The following is a 20,388-nucleotide window of genomic DNA, read 5'->3' as shown; positions in this document are numbered from 1 at the left end:
TTGCCATTGATAGAGAATCCACCACAATCCTTGGTAAATTGTTCCAGTCGCTAAGTGCTCACTGTTAAAAACACACGCTCTCTTTCCAGTCTGAATTTGACTAGTTTCAACTTTTAGCCATTGGATCATGTTGTACTGTTTGTCTGCTAGATCGAAGTGCTCATTATCAAATAGCCCAATTACCCATGTAGGTACTTACAGCCTGTGATCAGGTCACCCCTTAACCTTCTCTTTGGCTGTGTCTTCACTAGAAATGGCAAAGCGGCATAGCTTCAATGCTGCGGATGTGCCTCTGCAGCATTTCTAGTGAAGAAACAGTGAAAGAGAAGGTTGACATATTCTCCTGTTGCTGTAGTTAAGCCATCTCCTGGGAGGCAGTGGTAGGCCCATTGACCTGGTGCTGTCTACACCCGGAGTTAACTGCGTCATTCAGGAGTGAGGATTTTTTTACACCCCTGAGTGACATAATTGGGTTCACCTAATTTTTTATTGTAGGTCTGGCCTTTGTTAAGCTTATTGGATTGAGATCCTTGTGTCTGTCATTATAAGGCATGTTTTCCAATCCTTTAATCGTTCTTATGACTCTTCTGTCAACCCTCTCCAATGTACCAACATTCTTCTTGAATTGTGGACACCAGAACTGGACAATATTCTACTAGTAGTTGCAGCAGGGCCAAATACAGAGGTAATATAATCTCCCCACTCATACTTGATATTCCCCTCTTTATGCATCCAAGAAATTCGTTAGCCCTTTTGGCAAGAACATCACACTGGGAGCTCATGTTTAGCTGATTATCCACCGTGACTCCCAAGTCATTTTCACAGTCAGTGCTGCCCAGGATGGAGTCCCTAATCCTGTAAGTATGGCCTAAATTCTTTGTTGCTAGGCTTTACATTTGACAGTATTTATAACACACATTGTTTGTGACCAGTTTATCAAGTGATCCGGATCACTCTGTGTCATCGTCCTGACCTCTTCATTATGTATCACGCTTACAATCTTTATGTCATCTGCAAATTTTTTCCACATTATTGATGAAAATGTTATATAGCAGAAGGGCAAGAACTGATCCCTGTGGGACGCCACTAGAAATATATCTGCTCCATGATGATTCTCCATTTACAATTAGATTTTGAGACTTGTCAGTTAGTCAGTTTTTAATCTATTTAATGTGTGCATGTAAATTTTGTATTCTGTTTTTAATCAAAATTTCAGGCATACCTAGTCAAATGCCTTACAGAAGTTTATTACATCAATGCTCTTACCTTTATCAACTAAATTTGTAATCTCATCAGAAAAGGATTTCCAATTTGACAGGAACTATTTTCCATAAATCCATATTGATTGACATTAATTATATTAATCTCTTCTAATTCTTTAACTGAGTTCCTTATGAGCCTTTCAGTTATTCTGCCCAGTGCCAAAGTCAGGCTGATAGATCTATAACTACCCAGGTCGTCTTGTTTACCCATTTTACATATTGGCACAACATTAGCTTTCTTCCAGACTTTTGGAATTTTCCCAGTGTTCCAAGAGTTATTGAAAACTGAACATTAATTGTCCTTGTCCAACTCTTTTAAAACTCTTGGCTGCAAGTCATCTGGATCTCCTGATTTAAAAATGTCTACCTTCAGTATCTGCAGTTTAACTTCATCCTGAGTTACTATTGGAATGGAAGATGGCATGATCTGACTATATGTTTTTTTTTCCCAAATACAGAACAGAAATGTTATTGAACGCTTCTTCCTTTTCTGCATTATTATGGCTTGTTCTACCATTTCCATCTAGTATTGTATCAATGCCATTCTGAGGAATTTTTTTCCCTAATATAGTTCAGGATAATAAGAACTCTTGATAGATTTTGCCAGGGTCATCCCTAGCTATTCTGGTGTCCTACGCAGCCCCCCCCAGGCCTCCGCAGGGGAGTGGGGGCTGTCTCCAGGCCTCCGTGGGGGACAGGAGCTGGCCACTTCCTGTGGGAAGTGAAGTGACCCGGCCCCAGCCTGCTCCGCTCCCCTGGCTCCCAGCCGCACCACTGGCGAGTGTTGGGGGGTGGGTCCTCCCTTCCCCCCCAAGCGTAGGAGCCAAGGGAGTGGAGCAGGCTGGGGCTGGATCACTCCACTTCCCGCAGGAAGTGGCCAGCCCCCACCTCCCCACCCGTGGAGGCCTGGGTCCCCAGGCTGCTCTGCTTACCATGCTGTGAGTGCAGGGTCAGGCCTGGCTGCAATCTTCAGGGGAGGCTGGGGCAGGGAAGAGGCGGGGCTGGGTCAGAGCAGGGTCGGGGGCCTGGGGAAGAGCCGGAGCAGGGGCTGGAGCAGCATGCAGCTGTGCAGGGCACTGCCCTACGCAGCTGCATGGTTTGTGTATGGGTAAGGACGGCCCTGGATTTCCTTTTGTCCTTGTGTCCTTTTACTTCCTTTATCAATTTTCTACAAATTCTTAGCTTCTGGTTTATAGTCATTACTATCAACTTCCCCTTTCTTCCATTTGTTATGTTGTTTTTTGTTGGTTTTTTTTAATAACTTCCTTCACTTCCCCTCTAAGACAGTTTTTTAATCATTGTGACCTTCTTTATTGTGGCTTTTGTGGCATCTAGTAAAATTTGCTTAAACAGTTCCCAGCTATCATTCAGATGTTTCTGTTGAAATTCTCTCTCTCACCTGGTTTGGCTTATAATTGTTGTCCGCTTTGTGAAACTGGCCTTTTAAATCACCACGTATATGCATTCCTAGTTTGGGCTTCAGGTTCTGCTTGCACATAACAAATGTGATCAAGTTATGATGACTTGTACCTAGTACCACCACTAATTTTTTGTTCTGTGATCAGTCCTTCTTTATCTGTCAAGATAAGGTTATAACTAAGGCCCTATGAAAATCACGATTTCAAGGGTTGCACAGAAATTATTAAATTAAGCCCAATACTGTTATTTTTCCAACAGCGGGGAGGCAAAAGCAGAGACATCTGCTTCTACCTCCCTGCTGTTGGAAAAATCATGGTATTGGGCCACTTCAGCAGCTCATGATGGTGCTAGTTTCCTGCCCTGCTAGCAGGGAGATGGAGGTAGGGCTAACAGTGCACGTGATCTGGAACCCCAGCCTGGCCCACGGTGATCTGGAACCAAAGTGCTGGCTGGTGAGGTACTGAAACCAGGATCTACCACTTGGAGCATGAGCAGGTGCCTGAGGGGGCCCCACCCAGCTGGCCAGGAAGCAGAAGCAGCAGGGACTGAGGCTGGAGCTGAATAAGAAGTAAGCCGAGCTCCAATCTCTGTCCTTGGCCAGGGTGGGGTAGATGGGTGGCGCCATGTAGTGAGACCTCCTGCAGCCTTCCCTATCCCCACTGAGGTGGGACCGGCCCGCTAACTCCCCACAAGCAGGCACTGCCTCAGCATTTAGGTGAAAGCTAGGATGCCTGCTTCGTCCTCCTTGATAGTGGAAAAATCAGTTCGGGGTGGGAGGGATGACTCAGCACCATGCGTATCCCATTAAATTCAAACACCTGTGATGCTGCTGTGAATTTTAAAAGCATTATAATAATAATAATTAATAATAAAAATGCAATTTACACAGGGCCATAGGTATACTATAGAATTCCTCCTCCTTGTCCTCACTTTCAAGCCCTTCATGGCCTATCCCCACCCTATCCCTATCATCTCTCATTCGCTATCGAGATGTCATTTCCCGCCTTCTTTTGGCCCATGATGCCAGCCACCATCAGCCCTACCCTCATCTTAAATTTTCTAACAAGCACCATCGTGCTTTCCTCTGAGTTTCCCCTCACGCTTTCTGTCAGCATCTGAAAAGTCACCTCATTATCCACCCTCAAATATCTTTTACATGATGCTTGCAAAAAATAGATAACAGTAAAGCTATTGGTGTGTGGAGACCACTCCACTCCCTGTCATGCTGACCAATATTGTCTCATTGTGTCCATGTACTCCCCCATCTGTCAGTATCCATCTCTTGTCTCTTGCCTTATACTTAGATTATAAACTCTTTAGGGCAGGGAGCATCTTTTTGTTCTGTTTGTACCGCACTTAGCACAGTGGGGTCCTGGGCCTTGACAAGGATTCCTAGGCAGTAGAGTAATACAAATAATAATAATGATAATAAGTGTTGTTGGAAGGTGCCAGCATTTGAATGAGGAATAAAACTGAGGCTCTGGCCACCTCTGTCCATTAAGATCCAATGGCACTTCTTTTATGAGAGATGGTGATAAATCAAGTCTTCTGGGCAAAAATCCAGTTTTGTTAACTGGATTCATGTCCCTCTAAATTCCCTGCAGTTTCAACTGGAAACTACATGTTTCACTTCCTGATAAGTGTGCGTGTGTGTGTGTGTGTCTGTCTGTCTGTATATATATACACACATAAATATGTGCCTTATTGTTGAGAGGCCTAAAGCTAAAGAGCAACTCCATGACCTGAGAAATCTGTGTATCCTGTATGTTTCAATGTGTGCTCTTACATTCTTCTGACAATTGTCTGATTCCTCATCGTATGGGATCATACCAGTTACCTGCACAGTTGGAAACTCATCAGTCATTCAAATTCTTCCATTCAGGATGCCCATTTTATTACAACACTGTGTAGCTTACCATGCTGGCTTCAGATTTCCTCTTTGGTTGACATTTTGTTTGAAGATTCTAAAGGGTTCCTTTCTTGGAGCCCCTGGGACTATAATGAGCTAAGTTCTTTGAGAAAGACTAGATAGGTAGCTATATAGATAGATAGAAAGAAAAGTCCCTTTCATTAAATATTTTCTTCATCCCATAGCATAGAATGTGAATTTAAAAAACAACAACCTCTTATTCTCTCTTTTGTTTTCATTTTATTATCTTTACCAACTTCCATTACATCAGCTTTATTGAAAGGGTGGGTGAATGGCATCCTTTAAGGCGTACTCTCATACACAGAAGCATTCTCTTAGCATGTCAGGTGCTTAAGGGGCAGCTAGGAAAGCAAAAGCAGATCAAGAAGTAATACAGTAATAAGTTCAAAAACAAATTCTTGCAGTTGTTCCATATAATGGACTGCCTAGATCAGCCTGTTTCTCATTCTGATTTTTGCCATGAAAACCAGCAACTTTCTATTTTAAATCTCTTGGATGTGTTATTTTCTTAAAGTAGTCATGGAATCGCATCTGTTAGAGGTGGGAAAGACTTATTAAGCTATCCAGCTCATCCCCTTACCAGGCAAGAGACTGTTCTTTACGTTATATTTTTTCTGTTGTTTTGTCTGGTCTCATTGTGACTGTCCCAAGTGATGAAGATTCCAGCACTTCCTGTGGATAATTGTTCTACAGTATAATAGATCTCACTGTCAGGATGTGTTTCTCCTGATGGTCATCTTAAATTTACCTTTTCTTAATTTAACACCTTTGTTTCTCATTATATCTCCTTGGACTACCCTAAACACTTCTTCTCCTTCCTTAGTGCCTTCACACCCCCTAGATACAGTAAATCATGAGTGGCTAAGAATCATAAAACTCTTTTTCTGAACAGGGTGGTCTAACAGAGGTAGGACATATTTATCAACAGTAGATTAGGGTGGATATTATGTGGTGGTCTCTTAAGCCACAATGGTGATGACCGCTGTAAAAAAACAATAACAAAAAACAACCCTGAAATACATACATTAATTGCTTAATGAAGATACATTACAGGTATCACTTCATTAGTATTTTCATCATTTAACTCTTTTAACCTTTCCTCTTCAGTCAAACCCACCAGGCCCTTAACCACTTTTATAAAACCTTAGAAAATCTTCCCTTATAGGTAGATACTTAGTTTCCCTTCCAAGGAGTTGTCTTGCCATTTGCTTTCTGTGATGCCCACCTAACAGCAGTTCTGTACATCATAAGGAGAGAGTGCATTCCTCTTCAGAAATCAGTTGGTAACTGTATGGCAGACTTACCAGTATGCACATTGGAAGCATCTTGGAATCTCTTTCCAAATGGAAGGTACCACAGTTTGTGTTTTATGGCCACCTAATGTTAGATAGTATCTCATTTAGACATTTATCAAAAGTGAAAACAGTGCATTAGGGTAGCATAACAAGCATAGCAGATCAGTACAGATCCAGTGTTCTTCCTGAGCAGACTAATCCAAGCAAATGGCCATGGTCTACTCAAGGAACTGCACCTGTTCGCATTGAGCTCCCATAAATACCAGGTTCGAATGTCTGAGGAGCTTGGCAGTGGATGCAGGTCCTTTTTTAAAAACATTATGAAAACAAGTGATTAACAGACAGAAAATCAAAGGCCCTGAAGTGCTGTAGTACTGACAGCAGCATAAAAGTATACCTGGACACATTTCAAATAAAAAATAATTTATGGGCTTTGAACTGTGTTGCTAATAGCATGACTCAAAAAAACAAACAAAAGCTTGTCTGTGGCCTAAAACTATTGAAATAGTGTTTAGACAAATTTACATAATGAAAATATAAAGAACCATTTTCTTCCTTCCTTCCCCCAACCTCCCAATTTATATGGGACACAATACATGGCAGACTTTTAAAGTCATTTGTGAATTAAGGCAGGGTTAGGTCAATGCATGTGTATGTATGTCTTTATTTTCTGTTAACTGATTCGATTATCAGTCCAGAGTAGGCTTTCAGTCAGGTAAAATGAGCATTGGTTTTAGCCTTGGAATCTATGAATCTTGATAGAAACAGAATCATCAGAGTGGTGAGTCATAAGTCTGTAAGGAGCATATGCTGTGCTTCCCCTCACATTTTATTTGATATTGATACAGCCAAAGACCTCATTCTAATCAGTCAGTGTACAACATTCTGTGGTCATACATTCTGATGTACAATAGCCTCTAAAATGCTTGCTAGTATCAGCAGAGACAGGATTAAGGGAAAATCGTCATCCATAAGAATCCACAAAGTCTGAATTTTCAGATCATAAAGAATGTAAGATTGTAATGGGACTGGATTTAAATTCTGTTTTAGGTGTTTCATGGAGATGTAAGGTACTGGATGAAGAGAGTATAAGAGAGAGATGTTTTATATGGGCATATACTGTAAAATCAAGGAGATTTAACCTTTTTTTTTTTTTTTTTTTTTTTTTTTTTTTTTTTTGGTACTACATCTTGAGAGGCTGCCAAGAAGCAAATGTCCCTAAGGAACAGTATTGTGCATTGCAGTTTACTTTCATACTCTAGTACAATGTAGAGCTGCCTAGGCCAAACAGCAAATAAGGAGCCAAATGTTCATCTGAGGATACTCTGGCTTGATGAGTCTTTTTTTTTTTTAACGTTATTGAGCTGAAAATAATGTATTGTGGAATGTATATTTGAGCAGCCAGTTTCAGGTTCCTTGAAGAACTAACTGGAAGACGAGTTAAGTATGCTATATATGCACATAAAATGAATATTAGTCTTCAAAGTAGAAGAATCATATGATGATTAAAGCTGTGTTTATTTATAGTTAATAAAAAAGCATTTTACTACTGGGTTTAAAAAACATCATTTGGCTTTATGCTGTAGTGATGAATGCCATAGAAATGCCTTTTTTTACAATTAACACACCCAGGTCGCCAGTCAGTCTAATAATACTTGGCACTTTTCATCTTGAAAGCACCTTGCAAACATTCTTAGCTTTGAGGTAGGCATGCATTCCACCCCCATTTTACAGATGGGGAAATAGTGACAGTTTGACCTGCACAGGTTTACAGAGGGTGTCTGTGTCTGAGCCGTGCTTAGAGCTCAGGAATTATTTATTGATTCTGCAGCGCTACAGGGCATGGATAGCACTTCATGGATAAGGGCAAGATGACAAGATACTTGCCCAAAACAGCTTACATTTTAAAAGACTGGTCCTGAGATGTGTTCAATTCCCACAGCTCCCATTGAAGATAATGGCTACATTGCGTTAACAAGAGAGGTTGATGCAAGTGTCACGAATCCCATACAGTGAAGAAAACAGACAAAATTCTTATTTAAATCACATACATACCAGGGAATTGGGCTTAGAACTTGGAGCCTTGAGCTCTAAAAATAACAGGATATCATTTGAGCAAAAGGTCATCTCCCTCATCTGGTGGCAATAGTGGGTCCTTTATGTGCTCTGTGGGCCAGGTCCAATAAGATAGCATTCCTTGCCTGTCCTATGCACACAGGCACAACATGACCAGCAGAAGTATTAAGATGTCACAGAGATATGCATTGGTGAGGCTTGACTTACCTTGTGGTTCTTTCTGTAACTTATTCTTATTGTAGGTGAAACCAGGCCTGTTTAGTAGCTTTGGGGCCTTTTAATTAGAGACCTATGCGCAGGTGAAGTAAATTGGGTGTTAGAGTCTCTAAAAACTAGAACTGAATGTTGAATCTAGAAGATGTAGCTGGTCTCTGGTCCTAATAGTTTATAGCTCCCTTTTGCACTTGTATTTTATGTTATTCAGGTAAAAGCACAGTATAGTCTGGAAGCAGCTTTCCTTCCTAACTCTACAAAATTTTCCTTCACTTTTACTATTTGGTTTACTTTTAACAAAACGGCTGGATAAAGCCCTCATGAAATCTTTCTCAGTCGGAAACTGTAAAATGTTGTTCTGTTTTTCTTTCCCCAGGCGATACGAGTCTCATCCGATCTGTGCTGATCTGCAGAGTAAGATTCTCCAATGTTATCAGCAAAACTCACATGAGACCCTCAGCTGCTCTGCACTAGCCAGCCAATACCTTCATTGTGTCAATCATGCCAAACAGGTGGGTAGAAGAATGCAGCTACTGAATGGCCTATGGAAATAAAATGGAAAAAACTGTTGGATCATCTTGTTAATCCTTTTCACCTGCCAATGCAGGATTGTTCCTAATAGTATGTTTTCATGTGCTTTGTAGAGTCCAATTTTAAATTACTCAAGCAAAAGTGTTTCCATAACTTCCCTTGGGAGACTGTTCCACAGTGTAATAGACATTACAGTTAGCAAATGTTTCCTCGTACCTACGATTTTAGCTGCAAGATAAACGGATTCATCTGAGTGGTATTTTTGTCATAAAATTCCAACCCATAACATCACCCATTTCAGTAACAAGTTAACGCATGTCTTAAACTGGCCAGCAAACCAGTCAGATTGTAGGAAGTTTTGATTTTTGATGTACAACCAACTCCCAGAATGTGGCATTGTAACCTGCTTATCCTATCCTTTTGCAGCCTAATTTGCTAGCATTATAATTTTACCATATAGTGTAAACTTCGGGTGTTCTATAAAAGTTTGATTAGCCACTTATGTCTGAAGGATTTTTTAAATGAATAGTTGCAAAATATAATAGATTTGTTTAAAAGTCTGTGACTCCTTTCAAAAGCCAGTGATTTAACATTCCTTTTTTGTATCTGGCTTGTAACTGCACGGTGTAGTTTTTAGGGGTCTTTGATGTATACACATCGTAATAGTGTGGCAGTTGGGTATTTTATTTTGTGAAAGTGCAGCTCTTTATGTACACTAACAAGCAACCAAACCTGCAGCTATACTAGTAACTGAAGCACTTGGGTACTACTCGCTGACTCACCACACTTAGTTGTATTGACATATTAGCGCAGCATAGGAGAAAGAGGCTAGAAATGAGCACAGTATATGTTTAAATTAGAGATAAACTCAAGCCTCTAAGCTTGGGTTCAGTTCTTTGAACATAACAATATTTCATGATGGTTCAGTTCTGGGGTCTTGGTTTGGGGCCTTCTCCAATGTAAGTACCAAGGGACGTATTCCATGCTCAGAGGACAGGTCACTGATACAGAATGATGAAGATCTCTTGGTAAGCTGGGCACAAACAAACAATATGCATTTTAAATATGGCTAATGTAAAGTTGTACATTTAGGAACAAAGAACTTAGGTCTTACTTCCAGGGGACTGTATCCTGGGAAGCAGTGACTGAAAAAGACCTGGGGATCGTGGTGGGTAATCAGCTGAACTTGAGCTCTCAGTCTCTCACTGTGGCCAAAGGGCTAATGCAATCCTTGGATGCATGAATGAGAATATTGAGTAGGAATAGGAAGGTTCTATTACCTCTGTATTTGGCCTTGGAGCAACAGCTATTGGAATACGGTCCAGTTCTGGTATCCACAATTGAAGAAGAATGTTGGTGGGAGGGAGGTGTTAAAAGAAGAGCCACAAGAATGATTACAGGATTAGAAAGCATGTCTTGCAGTGATAGACTCCAGGAGCTCAATCTATGTAGCTTAACAAAGAGAAAGTTAAAGAGTGACTTGATTGCCGTCTGTAAGGACCTACTCAGGGAACAAATATTTGACGATGGGCTCTTCAGTTTAGCAAACAATGGTATAACAAAGATCAGTGGCTAGAAGTTGAAGCTCAACAAATTCAGACTAGAAGGAAGGTGTACATTTTTAACTGTGAGAGTAATTAACCTTTAGAACAATTTACCACAGTTGTGGTAGATTTTCCATCATTGGCAATTTTTAAATCAAGGGTGGATATTGGTCTAATCTAAAAGCTATATGTGTGGTTCAGACAGGAGTTATCTATGGCCTGTGTTATACAGAAGGTCAGACTGAATTTTCACAGTGGTCCCTTCTGGCCTTAGAATCTGTGAATTTCTCTGTCTTTGAAGAAATCAATGGGAGCAATGCACACACCCCACTGCTTTATATGTATAAAAGCAAGTGCTTAAATAAGACCATTGATCTCAATTTTTAATGTTGGTGAACTCCAGTAGTTGAAAGGAAAACATCAGCGCTCCTGCTCCAGTGTTTTAGCAAACTCTTCTCATACTGATAATGTAGCCTTGTTTCCTTTATTATAGTTCGTTACACCTGTAGTGAATACTAGCAAGAGTTTCACCATATCCATTCACTTCAGCCTTTTGACAGTAACTCTGGGTCAGTGCAGCTTTATTTGTACTACGGCTGTCTTTATTGGTATTAATATGCTAATGGTCTGCTGCTGTGGAATCTCAATCCAGCCAAATAGTCACCGTTGTGTTGCGGTGCTAAAACAACCCGTACCATCTGAGATTGGCAACGCTTAATAAACTTCTCTCTTTCCATCCTTGTAATCCTTTGTCCATGTAGTTAGTGTATTCCTTTTGAAATAGGACTCCCTGGTGGATTAGCAACGCTGGAAGAAAGGCCTCCACCCGAACAGCTGCAGTATGTTTGCACTGTGTGGGGAGGGATCCAAGTTATGGAATTTTTTACGTTTTTAGAGAAGCTCCCCACTTCATTTGGTGGTTAATTTCTTATGGTGAATGAGTAGTCCCAACCAAACGTGATTCACTGTAGTATACAGTTAGTATAAAGATCTGAAATGGAAAGGACCAATTAGGTCACCTTTTCTATTTCCTCTAGGAATGCAGGGCTGTTCCCTCCAGTGTGTTCTCTTGAGCGTCTTCGTATCCAGTTATAAATGCACTAAGCAATTGTGCTCCCACACGTCCCTTGATATTCCACAGTCTAACAGATCTCACTGCTAATGAAATTTTTCATGATACCCAGTCTTTTTCCTTTGCCAAACCTAATGCCATTTTATTTATTATTTTGGGGCAGATTATGACTGAGCCCTGCTCAGGCACATAAGGTGTCAGGAAATGCAAGAAGCTTTGGACCGCCATGCAGGCATTGACCACAACTACATTCCTTGCACTCCCTTGAGCACGAAAAGTGTGACTGCATTTTTTCCAGTGGGGCACTCACCAGCCGGAAAGGGTTTGCTTTTTCTCCAGCCTTCTGGAACCTCCTTAATTCTCTGGGTCTCTTCAGAGATAACTGCCTGGAGTTCAGTAAATGCTTTAGCTAAATTCCCTTTACCCTTTAGGGTGCATACCAGCCAGACCCTGTTAATCTGCATATATTTAATTTTTCCACATTTTCACTTACTGGCATGCAGTGCCTTTCTGCTTTGAAATCTGAACTAAGCATCTTCCTCTCCGGCATGTTGTTGTGGATGTTTATAGGTACGGGTGTTAGTAGTTCTTTTAGTCAATGGTTAATCAATAGTTCTAGATTGCTTATAACCATATATAATACCTTCTACTGATGTGCTTATAATCATCTATAATACCTTCTGTTAACATTTTTAAATCATGTATAAGCCTGTTGTAAACTAATATAAACAATGAACAATGCTTCCCTTCCTCACAGGGGTGTTCACAGGGATGAATTCATTCATGTTTGGGAGATGCTCATATCCTCTTGTGATGCAGGGTGAGGAGAAGGGGGTGGGGGGCAATAAGTGTCCATTTTTTGCCAAACCTCTTGAGTGGTTGCAAATGTTTCCTGCACAAGAATGGGGGGTTTTTTAAAGCCCATTTCTCAGTCTCGTTCATACATGCTCCAAGAATGGTGATTCATTCAAGTTACTACCTTAATATACCTGACTCAGGGAAGCGTTCTATGACGGAAATATTTGCAGCCAGAAACAACAATTGCATTGTCATAATGATCAGCAGTTCTCATCCTTCATGTGTTACAGCTGTAAATAGAATGATTTTTTACCTACTTATTACCAAAACTGTACAATTACTATGAAATCCGTGTTAAATATTATAGTAATATACAGCAAAGATTAACAAATGAAAATGTGTGCTAAGGGGGATAAATAGAAAGAGGATTCAGGAAGCAAAATGTTAACTAGTGTTGGCTACCAGAAGCAAAACAAAAGGGGGAAAAAACTTGTTAGGGGAACGAGACCAAGATATTAAAAACCAATTAACTAATCCAGTGTCCAGGTGGGGAAGCTGGGCACTTATGCTCAGGCAGAGAATTCTCTGCGCTTTTCATAAATTGCATTTATTGACTCCTCTTTCTTGCCTATCATGCTTATAATCACTTCACCCTTTCTTCAATATGCTCTTCATTTCTCTCCCTGTCTGTAATCTTATGTCTCAATCTTGTCTTTTCTCCCCTTCTGAGAAAAGCCCGGAGAGCTGCTAATACTAAGGAGTTTGACATCTTGACTTCAAATGTGTAAATCTTTACCTGAAGTCCTAGGAAGCTGGTCTAATAAATAGAAGTGTATTGTTCATACTATTGTAATAGTGGGGGAGAAGGATACTTATTACTATCATTAAGGGTAGACGCTATGGCAGAGTCCTCATCGGCATTTTTTAAAAATTCCTTTCACTGTTGCAGTACTACCAGTGATAGTAACAATGGGAGCATTAATCTAGACTGTCTACCAGCATTTCTATCACCCTGTTATTAGTCTATGCAGAGTAGATATAGATGAGACATTGGGAAAGCCCCCTGAACCCTGCCTACGCTACAGACTCCCCCATTGCTACCAGTCGGTCCTCATTTTCAAGTTGTAGTCTCATCCATACTACACCCCGACACCGTCTGTACAGCACAGGTTCTGAGTACAGGTGTACAATTGTAGCTGTGCTAGGCAATTTCTACAGCCACGTTAGGCTGTGTTTGAAAATACTTTGAAATATGGTATCAAGCCTTAGCCTAGCGTACACTACAAATACATCACTGCCAGAAAGCCTGGTTACAAAACATTGTCCCCCAGCCTAGTTACAATCATGATTCCAATTTGTAGCAGAGAGTGGACCTTAATAGTGCTTCGTAACCAGAATAAAGCCATATTTGACCAAGCCCTGCAATAAATGTGATATATTTGGATTTTAGTGAAGCGCTTGACACTGTCTACAAAATCTGAATTGAAAAATTCTTTAAATTTAGCATGGCTGGGAAAACAGAAGTGGAGTGAAAACTGGCTAAAAGACTTTAACGAAAGGTAGCAATAAAAGGCAGTTTATTAAGTGGGGAAGAGGTACGTGCCTCAGGGAGTACTGTTTGGACCATTCTCCTTTGACACCTTCATTAATGACTCGGAAGAGTGAGAAGAAACGGCAAACTGGTGAAATTAGCACATGGTATTAAAATGAGACTAACTGTTACGACCAATAGAGAATTTACAGAAATTAGAAACATAGGCAGCAGTTAACAAAACTGCTGCTGCTTTTGGGGAGAATAATTTGATTGCAGATGCTCTGGCTGGAGGGAGAGAAACTAGGTAAGCAGTAATACTGAAATAGAATCATAGACTTTAAGGTCAGAAGGGACCATTATGATCTTCTAGTCTGACCTCCTGCACAACGCAGACCACAGAATTTCACCCACCCACTCCTGTAACAAACCCCTCATCTATGTCTGAAATATTGAAGTCATCAAATTGTGGTTTAAAGACTTTGAGGTGCAGAGAATCCTCCAACAAGTGACCCGTGCCCCACACTGCAGAGGAAGGCAAAAAACCCCCAGGGCCTCTGCCAGTCTGGCTTGGAGGAAAATTCCTTCCCGATCCCAAATGTGGCGATCAGCTTGACTCTGAGCATGTGGGCAAGACTTACCAGCCAGACACCCAGGAAAGAATTCTCTGTAGTAACTCAGATCCCACCCCATATAACATCCCATCACAGGCCATTGGGCATATCTACCATTAATAGTTGAAGATCTGTCCCATCATATCATCTCTTCCATAAACTTATCAAGCTTAGTCTTAAAGCCAGATACGTCTTTTGCCCCCACTGCTTCCATTGGAAGGCTGTTCCAAAACTTCACTCCTCTGATGGTAAGAAACCTTCGTCTAATTTCAAGTCTAAGCTTCCTGATGACCAGTTTATATCCATTTGTTCTTGTGTCCACATTGGTACTGAAATAGGGGTGATAATGGGCAGCATATGAGACATGAGAATCACATCACAGAGCAGGCTGGTGATAGTCCCTCCACTCACAATGGTGCCACAAACCTGGAGCATTCCATTGAGCTCTAGGTACATTGCCAGAAGGATATTGGCTAAGAGGAGAGAGTTAAGAGCAACAAAAATGACCAGTGGGCGATTTGAAGAGAGCAGCCTTCCAAAGGAAATAGTGGAAGCCCCACTGCTTTGTTATACTCGGAACAAGATTGGCCACATATAAAATAAATGGGAATGGCCCTGAACTGACTGGAAGTGGACAAAAGGATCTAACAACTCTCTCATTCTTTAACGTCAGTGATACTAGTTACAGAATTTAAGTTGATACTGTAAAGACTTGGCAAAGCACGGTGCTGCCATTCGCAACCAACCAGAAGAGCGAACGGGGCAGCATACATGACAATGACTGAGCTATAATTCAAAAATCAGGCTGAAACCTCGTTCACGGCGATAACGGATCCACTATGTTTGCACAATCTGTTAAGATCATTTTAACAAAAGGAGACGGCCCACAGTTTTCAGCCTCTGAGGTTTTGTTCCTAGTTTATGCGGGCCCCTGCTGTTTATTGCTGAGCAGGAGAAAGTACCCCCCACTCAACCAATCCCACCTTCTTGGTGCCGTAGAGCACATCCTTCTGGGTGGAGATGAAATGCTGCAGGCAAAAATCTGTGGATGGGCCAATACCTGCAATTTCTTTCCTCACCTTCAGGATTTCAGTGTTAGCAGGATCCTAAGCAAAAGAAATAATTTTAAGATTGTGACTTACAGAGCTTTTCCCCAGATCCTTTAAGATTTTCCTATGTTAATTTATGCAGTGTTAAATTTATGCAATGTTAATATTCAGACCAACAGCAGTTACATGCAAGTTTTCATACAACCACTGCAGTGAAGCCTTCTCGCTAAAATAGCCTTTGTCAGTTCTGCAAAAAACTCTTAGGTGATGCTGTAAAGATTTAGATTATATATTTTGTTAACTAATAAAAGTTTTACTTTGCTTTGTTACTAATAGCAACTAAGGAATATAAAACTCACCTGTCTTACTTTCTCCTCATTTATTTAATCTGGGTTTTGATCAATATTTGTGATCATTGGGGCAGTTCTCTTTGTTTCACACATACGCTTGTGGTGCAATGATCCACCCAGGAACTGCTCCTCAGTGCAATCTTTTCCTTACACCAGAACTGCTCTTTGCAGGTTATTTTCTGAGCTATAATAAATGTATCATGTGAGTGTGGTTAAAGTTCTAAATGACAACCTACAGCTTTTCCCTTTATTTTGCTACACACATGCACACTTTGAGAACAGCCCCCATTCGTTAACCACCTCTCTCCTGATCTCTAAATTCCTGGGCTCTCAACTCCCGAATCACCACTGGTGAGCTGGAAACTCTGCCTTGTCCCACCATAAACTACTAAAGTAATTGCCAACTGATGGTAGCCTGGCTTTTCCCCTGTCATACCAGACCATGTAACTTTTCAAGGCCTGCATTTGGGGCTCAGACCTCAATTAGGCCTAAAGATTCACAGTCCCGCACCTACCACTGCTACCTTTTTTGGACACCAAGGACTAGGAGCAACAGATTCCTTCTGGTTAACCTCCAAGCCCACCAGCTTCCACCATGCTTTTACCATGCCACTGGCCAGTCTAGTACCAACTCCCACTTAGTGGTATGCTCTTTACTGAGCCAGGTACCTATCCTCCCTTACCTCTTGGAACCTCTACATGTTTTTGTTTCCACCAACCTCCTCTCCCACAGGCCATAGCAATAGGAAATCCTCAGCGAGCCTAGGAACATAGCCATCCGGGTCTCTATATCCATGGTGGATCCCATTGCCTGGTACAGTACAGTAACTCCTCGCTTAACGCTGTAGTTATGTTCCTGAAAAACGCTACTTTAAGCGAAACGATGTTAAATTAATCCAATTTCCCCATAAGAATTAATGTAAATGGGGGAGGGGGTTAGGTTCTGGGGAAATTTTTTTCACCAGACAAAAATTATATATATATATATATACACACACACACACACAAAATGATGATTGTGAAGCTTGGTTGAGGTGGTGGAATAAGAGGGTGGGATATTTCCCAGGGAATGGCTTACTGCTAAATGATGAATTAGAACTCGGCTGAGCCCTCAAGGGTTAACACGTTGTTAATGCAGACTCACACTCTACAAGGCATCATGAATGGAGGGAGGGGAGACAGCATGGGAGACAGAGCCACCCTGTGTGTGAGAAAAATGCACATTGCTCCTTTAAGTACGCTGACCGCACTCTAAGTACATTGCCTTTTTAAGCAGATCAGCAAGCTGAGACAGCAGCTGCTGCCAGCAAGCTCCCTCTGTCCTGAGCCCTGTCATGTCCCATTCCCCGCCCCCCCCCGCACTGTGCTCTGTGGAGATGGGGTGCAGGAGCAGGGGGAGGGGGGACACCCTCTTTCCCCTACCCCTAACACCCCCTCCCCCCAGCAAGCAGGAGGCCCCCGGGAGCAGCTCCAAGGCAGAGGGCAGGAGCAGCACAGGGCAGTGGTGGGAGGGACACCTGAACTGCCCAGTAATCGATAGCCTGCTGGGCAGCTGCCACACAGGGATCTTAGGGGAGCAGGGGGCTGATGGGGGGCTGCCGGCCCACCCTGGCGCCAAGCCCCTCCCCAGCTCGCTCCAACGGGCTGCTCTTCCTGCAAGCAGTGGGCAAAGCAGGCGGCTGCCAAACAACATTATAAGGAAGCATTGCACAACTTTAAACAAGCACGTTCCCTAATTGATCAGCAATGTAGCAAAGTTAACGGGGACGACTTTAAGGGAGAAGTTACTGAAGTGGAGTTACTTCCAGATGCAGGGTATGCTGGTGGAGTTTGACAGATATCTGATGTGGGGCTAGAAGGAACATCAGTGCAGCTTGTGAACTCTTGATAATGGAGTACTTGGGGTAGCCACACAATATGAAACTTCAACGCTGTTACATCTGCGTGGCCTGATGGTGCCTGGAAAATGATCAGTGGAGCACGTGGTCAGTGTGACATGTTCAAAGCTAGCCAGGCTAGTTTGATCCTGGCTCACAGACACCAGGAAATTGCGGGGGATAGAGGGGGATATTTTTAAAATGTGATGGAAGGTGGTATCTTAAAGACCCTAGGAATAGGATTTAACCTACTGACCTTGGGGATGAGTTTTTCCTTATTGTAAGGGCAGATTTTTTTTAAAGGGGCCTAAAATGGCTAGCAGCCATAGGCAATACTGTTAGGAAGGATAAAAGGAATTTTTCCTCCAGCTTTTCGGTGTACTTTTGGTGTCCTGCTCATTGAGTCTACAGCACTGATGCATTCTGTTTCCTGGTCCCCTAACTTTTTACTGTGGTTACATATATGCTGACACTTTTGCTTTACAACATCTTCCCTTGAATATGGGTAACCTGCAAACAGTGTGTAGTTGTTGCTGACATTTAAGAGAGCATCCAGTGTAGCTTTAAATGTTGAAATCTGTGCTTTTCCCTCCCCTTTTCTTAGCAGAGCATGCTTGGTAGAGGAGGGTAAGGCGACGTCCAAATCAAGCAAAAAGCCATCAACTCTAATTCCAGCAGCAGGGCATTTTCTCCAAGAAGATGACAGCCCATTTACAGAGCAGACCAATAAAGAGAAGAACGGGAAGAGCCATTTCAAGAGCAGCAGCCATCACAGTTCAATCAGCGTGGCCGTTTGAAAAGCTAAGACCTGTATCTTATTACATCAGAAATGAGACATCCGAGGGTGCTGTTCAGTCGTCATAAAACTCGCTTATTGGTGATTGAAAAAACGTAAAGAAAAAATATCTCCCATTGACCTTAGAGGAGGGGAAATTGTCTCCAAACGCTGCTATTTCATTGTAGAATCTGCTCAGTAACTCCATGCAGTCAAATCCAGGGGCACGTAATGCTTAGTGTCCCAGGGGAGGGTGACACTATGTGAACTGGCCAATTGCTACTACATACTATAGGGCCTGTGTTGAATGCTGGTTGTTAAGAACTTTTCCTTTCTATATGCAATTGAAGGAATGTTTGCCTAACTTATTACTAAGATTATGTAACCAAAAAGTCCCCCTTTCCCTCGCCATGCCCTCTGCTGGAATCATGTTAACACTCCAATACTTAAGGAGTGCAAGGTGTAAAATGGCCTTTAATTACATTCTGTCAGGAACCTATGATCATGTTATGCTACCAACTGTTATCAAGTATTGAAAATTATGTCTCACTCTGTATCAACAATAAATATATTTTGTGAACAGAATTGATGTTTCAATCTGGTCTGCTTCTTTCCTCTGTTCATAGTCAGCTAATGTCCCAATTGTGGTTTGTGTCAGTTGCAGCTGGTGTTGCTCATACTCCTAACGCATAGAATTGTGCGTTCCATGCCCACACCAGAACTGGGGTCAATAATGATACCCATAGGTAATAACTTTCACCCAGGGATTACAGAGCACTTTGCACAGGTGTTAGATTTCCCCATTTTACAGGTTAGAATACTATGGAACATGGATTTGTCTCATAACCCAGCAAGCCAATGTCAGGATTAGGTTTCTTCAAATACTAGACTACACTGTCTTCTACTGCTAATGCTGTAGTTCTGGGCTAGGAAGACGCTGCCCTGCAAGAGAGAGACCCTCCTCCAGACAAAACTTTAAACCTGCCTCGGAAGCAGGTAGAAGGTTCCTTGCTCATTTTTGAAGAGTAGGGGATTACCTTGGTGTTCCATCCAATGCTGTGCGCATGACAGCTGATCCATTTGACAGCACACTGCTGATTGATTTGCCCCTGCACCATCTGCATCTAACTCCTTATTTTGAAAAATACGTTGAGATTATCTTGAATATGAAAGACCCTCTATCAAACCAATTCCTGCTCTCTGAGTAACATGAACAGGGCCAAACCTGGTAGTACTTTCATTGATTTCAAATTGTATTTTTATGTGAATGGCTACTACAGCCTGTAGAGCAATTTTTAAAAAAATTTTTTGCATGATGATAAAAGTTTCAAATGAGCAACATATCTGGAACCCTCTGTTATTTATTTACTTGTTCTCATTCCCTAATTGGCTGCAATAGAACTGTATCCTGCCATGCAAGTGCACCTGCAGATCTGATTTGTATTCACAACGTTTTCAGTGACTCTCCTACCCTAATTATCAAGATGCTTTGTGATTAGATTAATTAAAGGGTTGGGTGGTGGTTGTTTTTTAAATAGTATAAAAAGAAGCTGGGCTTTTTTAAGTGTGAAGGAACTGTGGTAACTTAAGGAGAGGAAAATCCTGGCATGCAGTGTGGGATGCCAGGTAAACTGCTTGAGAGAAATAATAGGAACACAAGCGACATGTTTACACAGTGACTTGCTGTAGTGTTTACAAATGAACTGACTCACAAATTCTCCTTTATAATGTTCTCATTTATAACCGAGACCCAAGAAGTTGGCAGATTTTTCCTTGCCAGTCTTTGAATTGGCAGCAAAATGCAGCACTGAGGAAGGACTGACATTTTTGAGGCCAAATGATTCTGTAAAATCAGAGAAAGAGAGATGCTGGGGGAAAAGGTCTCTCTTATTAGAATACACAGAATTGGAAGGGACCTCAGGAGGTCATCTAGTCCAACCCCCTGCTCAAAGCAGGACCAATCCCCAATTTTTGCCCCAGATCCCAAATGGCCCCCTCAAGGATTGAACTCACAACCCTGGGTTTAGCAGGCCAATGCTCAAACCACTGAGC

General features: G+C 41.8%; 1 protein-coding gene across 2 annotated transcripts in view; it reads left to right on the top strand.

Annotated features, from left to right (window-relative positions):
* CHCHD3 (coiled-coil-helix-coiled-coil-helix domain containing 3) overlaps nucleotides 1-18,933 on the top strand; it is a 248,724-nt gene extending 229,791 nt beyond the window's left edge. The window contains exons 7-8 of one of the 2 annotated variants that reach the window (XM_073328860.2): nucleotides 8,572-8,707; nucleotides 18,169-18,933. In XM_073328860.2, coding sequence (XP_073184961.2) covers nucleotides 8,572-8,707; nucleotides 18,169-18,192 — 160 coding nt within the window. In that variant the 3' untranslated portion in view covers nucleotides 18,193-18,933. Of the gene's footprint in view, nucleotides 1-8,571; nucleotides 8,708-18,165 lie in introns of both variants that reach the window. The other variant, XM_073328859.2, reaches the window with a different exon arrangement.
* Nucleotides 18,934-20,388: the final 1,455 nt, after the last annotated feature.

Source organism: Lepidochelys kempii, chromosome 1 (genome assembly GCF_965140285.1).
Source record: "Lepidochelys kempii isolate rLepKem1 chromosome 1, rLepKem1.hap1, whole genome shotgun sequence".
NCBI lineage: Eukaryota > Metazoa > Chordata > Testudines > Cheloniidae > Lepidochelys > Lepidochelys kempii.
Note: the sequence above shows the minus strand (reverse complement) of the source record. Positions and strands in the feature narration are given on the sequence as shown.